We start from the raw sequence: 9,856 nt of genomic DNA, 5'->3' as shown, positions 1-9,856 counted from the left end.
TATTACGCACTTCCCTTTCGTTCTCATTGAGAGAACCTGTTTGGATGCATCATTGTCTGGAGTTGAACAATTCTGTTCGAGTTGGTTAAGAGCTGTTGCCAAGTGCAATTGCAACTACAATTAATACGTTAATAATACATTTAGCCTCCAAATTGCGATGTAGTGTTCCTAAAGAAAATGGGTCTGGTGTAGTATGTTACTCTTGGGCCTGCGCCCCATGCACGCTTGGATTTCACCAAGTAAACAAGACAAGTTTTCACCGATCTTGCACGGTTTACCAGTCAGAAGAAAATAAAATAAGGGTTAATTAAATTTTGTCCCTATACTGGATGGTAACGTTCTCAATGATACTCCGCAGTTCCCGAATGCCACCTATCCCCGTAAGACTGCTCGTTTGCCACTAGTTGTGATTTTCGGCACCACCAAACAACTTTCGCGTTCTCCAATTCATTCCGATGTGGCACTCATGCGAAATGACACCCCTGCCCTCCCTGAACTTCTCCTTCCTCCATGCCAAGCAACAAAGCTCTTCTCTCACTCCCAAATCCACCCCGTCGGCACCTCTTCCCTCCATCCATTCTTCTTCCTCTCACATCCACAACAGCGCGAGAGGTGGCCCACCGTGGCACCACCTTTGTCCATGCAGCCCGTCCTGAGCTTAAGGTCGCCACGCTACCCTGCCCCTTCCTCTGCTACATTAAAGTTCAACCATGGATAGTTCGCTTGCTATACACCCTTGCCTGTCATTGAAGATCTACTTCATGAGTTATTTGGGGCCAAGTACTTCACGAAGCTAGATTTGAGATCTGGATATTATCAGATCCGAATGAGGGAGGAAGACATACACAAAACTGCCTTTAGGACTTACTTTGGGCATTTTGAGTACCTTGTAATGCATTTTGGGTTGACCAACGCCCCTGCAACATTTCAGTCCTTGATGAACACAATATTTGCTGCCCATCTAAGAAAATTTGTTTTAGTATTTTTCGACGATATACTCATTTACAGCAAAAGTCTTGAAAACCATTTGCAGCATCTAAAGATAGTGTTAGAAGCTTTGAGTACCGAGAAATTATTTGCTAAGATGAGCAAATGTGTTTTTGCTGCAGAGTAGATTGATTACTTGGGACATATCATATCTGTTGATGGAGCAGTTACTGACCCAACAAAGATTTCAGCTATAAAGGAGTGGCCGATTCCAGAAAATGCAAGCCAATTGAGGGGATTTCTTGGATTGACAGGCTATTACAGGAGATTTATCAAAAGCTATGGTCTGATCTGTAGACCATTACATGATGCCCTTAAGAAAGATGCCTTTGAGTGGGGTATGAAACAAGCAGAGGCTTTTGAACAGCTTAAGGAGTGCATGGTAACAGCTCCAGTACTAGCACTTCCAAATTTTTCAGAGCCTTTTATCCTTGAAACAGATGCAAGTGGGATTGGTATAGGGGCTGTAATGATGCAGAACGGGAGGCCAATAGCTTACTACAGCAGAACCCTGGGTGTAAGAGCTGCTATTTGGTCAACTTATGACAAGGAAGCCGTGGTAATACTGGAATCACTCAAGAAATGGAGGCATTACTTTCTTGGGAATAAACTAATCATTAGAACTGACCAAAGAAGTCTAAAGTTCATCACTGAGCAGAAGGTGTCAGATGGGATACAACATAAATTGATGCTCCGGTTACTGGAGTTTGACTACACCATCGAGTACAAGAAAGAAAAAGAGAACAAGGCAGCAGATGCACTATCCAGAAGAGTGATGTCAAATTATGCCACATCTGTAGTAATTCCTGACTGGGCTAATGAGGTGGAATCTAGTTACCTGCATGATGAAAGATGTAAGGAACTTCTAGAGTAGCTGGTTTTGTCTCCAAATTCTAGAGAGAATTACACTCTAAATTCTGGTGTACTCAGATACAAAGGGAGGATATATGTTGGAAATTTAGAAGATCTCAAAAACAAGATACTAGCAAGCATGCATAGCTCATCAATTGGGGGACATTTAGGTATTGCTGCTACATACCAAAGAGCTAAAAGGCTATTCTTTTGGCCTGGGCTAGAGAAAATGGTAGAGAAATATGTCAAAGAATGTGCAATATGCCAAAGGGCGAAGTCTGAACACTGTCACTATCCTGGACTTTTGGATCCCTTACCTGTACCTGACATGGCGTGGACCCATATTTCTATGGATTTCGTGGAAGGATTGCCAAAGTCCAATGGGAAGGAGGTAATTCTGGTTGTCATTGATATGTTAACTAAATATGGTCATTTCATACCAATGACTCACCCATACACTGTGATGACAGTTGCCAATGCATTCATGGACAACATTTTTAAGCTGCATGGGATCCCTAAATCAATTGTGACTGATAGGGATAGAATATTTACCAGTCAATTTTAGCAAGAACTTTTCAGAAAGTTGAAGGTGTCACTGAGATTTAGCTCTGCATACCACCCACAATCGGATGGGCAGACTGAAAGGCTTATTCAATGCATGGAATCCTACCTCAGATGTATGGCGTTCACTGAACCTAAAAGGTGGTACTACTGGCTACCATTGGCTGAATGGTGGTATAATACCACTTATCATTCTTCTTTGAAATGCACCCCTTTTCAAGCTCTATATGGATTCCCACCCCCTGTGATTTCAGAAGTGTCTGTACCTAGGCCGGTAGGCACTGAAGCTAGAGATTTTCTTGCTAAAAAAGAAGGAATGCTGGCCAAGCTCAAGGAGAATCTTGCTCAAGCTCAGGCGAGAATGAAGAAGTATGTCAATCTCAACCGAACTGAGAGAGAATAGGAAGTAGGAGACATGATATATTTGAAGATGCAACCCTACCGATTATCTGCTTTTGGCCTGCAGCAATCACTAAAGCTCACCACCAAGTTTATGGGCCTTTCAGAATTACTCAAAGGATTGGGAAGGAAGCATATAAGTTACAACTTCCTCCTGGTGTGGGAATTCACCCTGTTTTTCACATTAGTCAATTAAAGAAGCATGTGGGTCCAAATGCTATCCCAGATCCTCTACTACCCATGGTGACTCCAGATGGGAAGATCAAGACTAAACCGGTAGCAGTTTTGGAGACAAGGGCGCTACCCATAAACCATGTTCTTGTTACTCAGTGGTTGGTACAGTGGGCAAACTTACCTCCCAAAAATTCTACTTGGGAGGATGCAGACTTCATCAAAGGAACTTTTCCACAATTCTACAGCAACACAATCAAGGATTGGTTTCCAAGCTCGGATCCTTGAGGACAAGGATATTCTTCAGGGGGTAGCATTGTCAAGACTGATGCTAGAACCTGAGTATTACTGACGAAAGTTCAGAGAAGAACAGAGCAAGAGAAGCTGAAGATTAACAGAGATCGAACGGTTCACCATGGCCATGGCAGATACCTTTTGGACTCATCGGATGGCTTCTATTTCTGTTTTACTGTTATGTTTATTGGTATTAGCTTCATACTGTTATACGTTATTGTTGTAATGACAGACTCGCGTTATAAGCCGAGCTGGGAAAAGGAAAAAAAATACAATACGCTTTCTCTTGCTATCTTAGCTTACCTCTAGCTTTCTTAAAGTAGACACATGTACCTCTAGCGGAGATCCCTATTTCCCAGTGAAAACTCCCCAAATTTCTGTTCGTATTTTGCTCGTAATCCCTAGGTTGTGACATGTTGCTTGCTAGCGCGGAGGACCCCGACCTGCACGCCTGGCTCTTCCATCTCAGGGACGCCGTGGCCGACGCCGAGGACCTCCTCGATGAGCTCCACGCTTGCTGCCTGGTCAGCCCCGCGCTCTCCGTCTGCGTCGGTGCCGCCTTTCGTAACCCCGCTCGGAAGCTGCGGTGGCTGGCTGAGAGGCTCGACCGCGTTCGCTGTCCATGACGATTTAGAGCGGCTGCTGCTTGTCCGTGCGGCCGCAGGATGCGGTGTGCGGTCGCTGAACCGCGTGACCGACTCCGTGCTCGTGGAGCGGAAGCTGTTCAGGCATGAGAAGTGTGATGAGATTGCGGGGAAAATTGTTCTTCATCTATTTCGAGAACCAGAATATAGAACGAACGCATGAAAGATTGGGTTGGAGATTGAGTCGAGGGTATAATAGTCTTTTCACATGTCCCGAGTGTACAAAAGAAAATCATAATTTATTTAATTGGATAAAATGGCAAGAAATCAAGGTGGTCAATGTTTTCGGTGGCAAATCGCCGAAGCCAAAGTCCGCGGTGGCAAATAATCAAAGGCCACATTTTACGATGGCAAATAGTTAATTATCTTGGAGGGAGGATGACCATAGATATTTTTTTGCAAGCAAAGAGAGAGCTTTATTGATTACTCAGATAAGGGTTTACAATCCTGAGCAACCAGTGCCTTGACGCAAAGGGGAACCTGTAGACACCACACCGCAGAGTGGGTAGTCTGTTTCGCCAATTGCGCAAGTTCATGAGCGACCATATTCCTCTCTCTCTTCACAGCCTGGAATTTCACTTCTGGCACTAAGCAGCTAGTATGCCTAACATCCTCAATTAGGAATCTAAACACCGACTTATTAGGATCCCTGCTATTAAGAGCAGTGGTGACCATAGATATGACTACGTTGAGAGGTCAAATCTTGGCATAACTGTGCTTTCAAGCTCAGCTGTCAGCACATGAGTGCCAAAGAAGGACGACGATGAAGAAGGGTAGAATGGATATTTCATATGGATTGCCATGTCGGAAATAAAACTAGGTGGCATTCGAGAGAGTGCAACAAACTAATTAATCCATAAAACAAATACCGCAGAGGAAGCAAAAAGTTTATCAACAGGCAATGGCAAGACGTGAGGCCCTCCATAGTGTGTGCCTGGAATGAAAGCTTGAAGTGGAGAGAGAGAGGGTTGAAGTAGCAGCGGATGCAAATGAAGTGGAGAGAGAGGGTTGAAGCAATGGCGGATGCAAAGAAATCAAGTAGAGGGCTCATCTACCTCTCTCTGTCTTTTTTGTTCTCTTCCTACCCTCTTTTTTTTTTCTTTCTCATCCATGACAAAAAAAATTATGGAAGGAGGGGGGCTTCCATTGGCAATGAAGCAGAAGGAGCACCCAGCCCCCTGGATCCACCCCTAGGTTGAAGCTCCACTCCACGCACTTCATCCAGTGAGACCCTCCACAATGTGCTAGCGATGTCAAGAAAAATTTAGCATCTATTAGACCATCCCTAACCATATTCCCTTCATTTCGTTCCCTTTATGATTCTCCTCCCTGTTTTCGTTCCTTTTATTTTCTCCATCTCTAACAGTTTTTCCTTCGAAAAGATTCATGAAAGGAAATGAGAGAGAATCATATCCTAAAGGGAATAGCTTTAGAAATTTCTTCATGACGAAAATCATGAAGAAAAATCGTTAGAGCGCTAAAGGGAACGAAAATCCCTTGCCGAAGAGATTCTAGTCCGCAAAGGGACTCCCTTAGGGATGGTCTTAGAATCGAGCATAGCATGCTGCAATGGCTGGCTTCACTCGTAGGTCCCACCAACGAAATTAAAAAAACGAAATTTGACTCTTCTCTTTGTCTTCCCCATCTAGCTCGTCCTATTTTCTCTCTCCTCATCTCTTATGTGCTACTAGATTTGGTCCTAACAATGGTGGATTTCTCCATCAACCACATCAAATGTAATCCCTAGTGCTATTGGTTTAGGTTTCCCTTTCGATTAAGCATCATTTTCCTCTTGATTCCAACCATCACAGAAGGTTGTGAGTGCAGTCAACGAGAAGGCAGGGATGGAGAGGTAGCTAGCGAGAAGAGCGGGGATGGTGGTGCTGCATGATGGAAGGCCCCTGGAACTGCTTTGCCGCGCAGGTCTACCTTATCTAGGGACTCATCCTCACACTCGTCCTTCGCCCTTGCGGCACCTCCACCTTTGGTGACCCCTTGCCCGTTCTTGCGCTCAAACTCTACGCCTCCATATACACATCTCACGTGCATCTAGGTGAGCGGTTGTTGAGAGGGTAGGCAAATAATTTTTTTATTGACTTGGCACCGGCGCAAGTAGTTGCGTTGCTCCAATATTTTTAGGTCCTGGCATAAGACCCTTCATAGTGTATTCCTAGAGTGAAGCTTCAAGTGAAAAGTGGGATGAAGCACCACTCCACACACTTCATCAAGTGATGCAAAATAACTACTTGCCCTGTGCCAACTCAATAAAAAAAAAAAACCTGCCTACCCTTGTAACGACTGCTCACCTGATGGCGTGTGATGTGTACATGGAGGTGTGGAGTTTAAGTGTAGGAATGGGCAAGAGGATGTCAGAGGCGGAGGTGCCACGAAACCGAAGGATGAGCGCGAGGACAGGTCCCTAGATTAGGTGAACCCGCGCGTTGCAGCTCCGGGCGTCTGTCCATCATGCAGCACCACCGTCCCGCTCTTTCTTCTTGCTAGCTACTACCCAACCCTGTCCTTCTCGTTAACTGCACTCGTAACTTACTTGGTGGTTGGAATAGAGAAATAAAAATTATGCTTAATCGAACCAATAGCACTAGGGAAGCATGGTGATTATACATTTGATGTGACTAATGAGGATAGAGAAAACGGGATGAGCTAGGTGGGGAAGACGAGAACGAGTCAGATTCCCTCTTTTATTTCGTTGGTGGGACCTACGAGTGAAGCCACCCAACTGTACTCGATTCTAACCCATGCCAATTTTTTCTTGACAAAACTATCGCATTGTGGAGGGCCTGAAAGGAGAAACCTTCAGTGACTTTATTCAGATACATCCACCAAAACTCCTAAAGCTACCTAGAGCATAAAATGTTGACAGATGGTAAAGCAGAAACATAGTCAGGCTTGTCTCTGAAACAAGGTAGCTGGATGTTTCCGTTATTTCTCCGCTTTAACAAATCAATGCTAAACAACAAATCCGACCGATGCCATGCATTTAAGCAAGGGTTTCTAGTGTAATACAGAGCTCACTTATGGTGCTTTACAAGTTTCGTATCAGAAAAGGCGAGCTGCTCGCCCTGAGACTTGCAAAAAACTTTTCTTGATCACAGCAAAGGAAAATGTTGCCTCCGGCCAGCACGTGCAATAAAATTAAAGCATGGTTTTTGTTTTCAAGAAGCTCCACAGCACCTTCACATTTGAGGCAACAAAGAACACATTGTCATAATAACACAAAAGAAACATATTACTGTATGTGAGCAAGAATACAAAAACACATAAGAAACTGAAAAGAATACCATAGTCCTATAATATCGTCTGATTATTATCTTCCTTTTTCACTACTAAATGATTAAAGAAGTTATCCTTCGATTAAAATTTACTATTTGGCCATACATATTCCACACCTTGCATATGAGCAGTTCATATCCACCTTTTGCTAACATATACTTCAGTAGTATTCTAAATCATGTATATTTATATACTAGAACAATTATATCAAACGCGGACTATTATCTGCAGATTGCAATATTTAAGGCACTACAGCACAAGTAAATTATAACAACTGGATTCCCCAAGGAAAGGTTATCAATCAAATAACAGCAGCGCAATAGTAATAAAACCAGGTTTGGAAGCATCAAACCTTTTATATCGTTTCTTAGAACCACATGGGCAGAGAGCATTCCTACTTATCTGACCACTCTTTGCCAGATTGGATCTGCCAACGTCCAGTGGTGTAGAACCCATTAGATTTTGCACCTACAGACAAGGTATGATTCAACAATCAAATGATTCAGCAATACTGCAAGAAAGAGAATCTAAATGCAAATTCATGTCATGTGAGACAAAATACTTCCAAAGGAGATAAAAAACTAATGAGTTACATAGTGCTTTACAGAGCTTCTTAAAAATTATCCAAAAGTTGTTTATGATGAAGAGAACACTAAGAGTAGAATTTGCTAAAAGGAGCATGTCAGAAATCAGATATATCAAACATGACCACACAAAAACAGAAAAATGAGAAAAAGTCCCAAAAGCATAACCAACCTGCAGTGACCGAACTATTATTTTGACACCTTGAAATACCAGTTGAATAAGACGATCAATGGTGAATAATTTCACATTAAGATGAAAAAACCAGGCCACAACATTTCCTCCCCTATATATTTATACACAATACCGCACCTCACTTCCCTTGTGATGCAATGTCCTTTATCCAGCTGAATGTTTGTTTAAAACTTTCCATTACTCAAACATGCTATGCACTTCATTGGTGTCTTCTGTTTTATTCCTCCACTCCCTTCCCGGTATGTCTTTATTTGTTCTTCTTATTAAGTACAATGTACAATGCTTAGTAATATAGTAGTAGTATAGACTATAAATCAATTCAAAAGGATTAACACTCTCCAATACCCCTCAAAAGCGTGCCTCACGCCATCCCGTGATCACACACGGCTCGGCATCCTTGTCAGTCTACTTAGAGTTACCTCATTAAACGACTTCGGCAATGGCTTTCCTTCTTCCTTGAGCTTCTCAATCTTGTTCTGAGCCTCTTTAGCCCATGTGTACTTGGCCAGTATGTGCTCCACATCTGCAATTGTGCAGTTGCAGTGCTTGGTGGCGTTAATCTTGTCACTGTTTTGGAGTTTCTGCAGAACAAAGCGCACCACACACAATCAATTGAGCCCTAAACTTCAATGCCAAGCACCGTATCCATTCAAGTAAAGAAACATCGAAGCGACCACTCTATCCGAGCAGTGTGTACCTCGCCGGTGGGGTCGATGGCGCCGAGGTAGCGGAGCACGGCGGAGTGCTTCTCGAAGGAGTTGACGACGGTGGCCTCGCTGCACCGCCCGGCCACGAAGTTCTTGAACGTCCCCAACTTCCTCGCCTTCTCCATCGTGTCCGCGAACTCTGCGAAAACCAATCCCCGAGACAACGGTCAGGCCGCCTCGCCGCCAATAGCTTACCGAGATAGGAACCAGGGCGGTTGGGCACATCGGGGAATTACGGATGAGGGTGAAGGAGGATGCACTGGATGTCTCGTCGGGCTTCTTGCCGGTGAAGGTGGACTTGATCTTGTCGATCCAGCCGAGGGAGGCGAGGTGCGGGGTCGAGGAGATGCCGCGGGAGGGCGTGAGGAGGTGAAGCGCACGGCGGGAGGCCATGGGTGCGGTGCGGTCTCCGGTGAGCCGGCGGCGGCGAGGCGTGCTGGGGTTTATTCGGCGGCGGCTGCGAGGAGGAATGGAAGATGAGTAAAATGGGCTTGGCCTACTACGGCCCAGCTGACGGTTACGATGAGTTCTCGAGCGAAATAGGTAAGTTCGGTTCCTTCGCTCGAATTTTTATATGTATATATATTTTTAAAATTTATAAAATTATACGATCGTTTTAAAATATAATAAAGTTGCTTGCTCTCGTATGATAAATGAGAGACCTTGTCAACCTTGACCGTCAGCCAATATTAAATATGTTTTCTCGAGGATTCGTTGCTAAGCGGGTAAGATTTTCCTTACTGTAATATCGGGGGCTAAAAAAGGTATCCCTCACTATTCGAGCGAGACTTTTTAGTACAAAATGCGGAGCGCTGTCCCAGTCAACATCAACACCCTCATTGGTATTCAGTCGAGCTGAGAGAGAGGGAGGAGAGGAGGGGAGGGGAGGGAAGAGAGGAGAAATTGGAGGCGAAGTCATGTTAGAGGAAAATATACGTTTTTAATCTATTTTCTTACAAATCCGGAAGGATAACTATTAGTGCTATTTTTTGACATAGGTTAGAGGTTATATTTAAGATTTTTTATAAACCCGGTAGAATAGCCATTAGACATATGTTAGAATATACATATATGTTTAGAATTAGGGTTAGACATATTTTATCAATTAGATCTTGTTTGTACGTATATTTTAGTAATTAGATATAGTATTTAGATATATATTATGTATTAGAT

At 43.6% G+C, this 9,856-nt stretch overlaps 1 protein-coding gene across 1 annotated transcript; it reads right to left on the bottom strand.

Annotated features, from left to right (window-relative positions):
* Nucleotides 1–6,712: 6,712 nt before the first annotated feature.
* LOC133930411 (uncharacterized) lies at nucleotides 6,713–9,206 on the bottom strand. Its single transcript, XM_062377050.1, has 5 exons — nucleotides 8,920–9,206; nucleotides 8,674–8,822; nucleotides 8,396–8,557; nucleotides 7,552–7,667; nucleotides 6,713–7,100 (listed from the first exon to the last, which is right to left on the bottom strand). Exons 1-5 carry the CDS (start codon nucleotides 9,074–9,076, stop codon nucleotides 7,082–7,084), a joined length of 603 nt encoding a protein of 200 aa, XP_062233034.1. The 5' UTR covers nucleotides 9,077–9,206; the 3' UTR covers nucleotides 6,713–7,081.
* Nucleotides 9,207–9,856: the final 650 nt, after the last annotated feature.

Source organism: Phragmites australis, chromosome 10 (assembly GCF_958298935.1).
Source record: "Phragmites australis chromosome 10, lpPhrAust1.1, whole genome shotgun sequence".
Classification (NCBI taxonomy): domain Eukaryota; kingdom Viridiplantae; phylum Streptophyta; class Magnoliopsida; order Poales; family Poaceae; genus Phragmites; species Phragmites australis.
The sequence above is the reverse complement of the archived record's forward strand: the minus strand, read 5'-3'. Positions and strand labels throughout refer to the sequence as shown.

Coding starts and splice junctions, on each gene's coding strand:
- LOC133930411 (XM_062377050.1), bottom strand. CDS start 9,076: ATGGCCTCCCGCCGTGCGCTTCACCTCCTCACGCCCTCCCGCGGCATC. Junction 8,823..8,919: donor ATCCTCCTTCACCCTCATCC/GTAATTCCCCGA, acceptor TGGTTTTCGCAG/AGTTCGCGGACACGATGGAG. Junction 8,558..8,673: donor CCATCGACCCCACCGGCGAG/GTACACACTGCT, acceptor TTTGTTCTGCAG/AAACTCCAAAACAGTGACAA.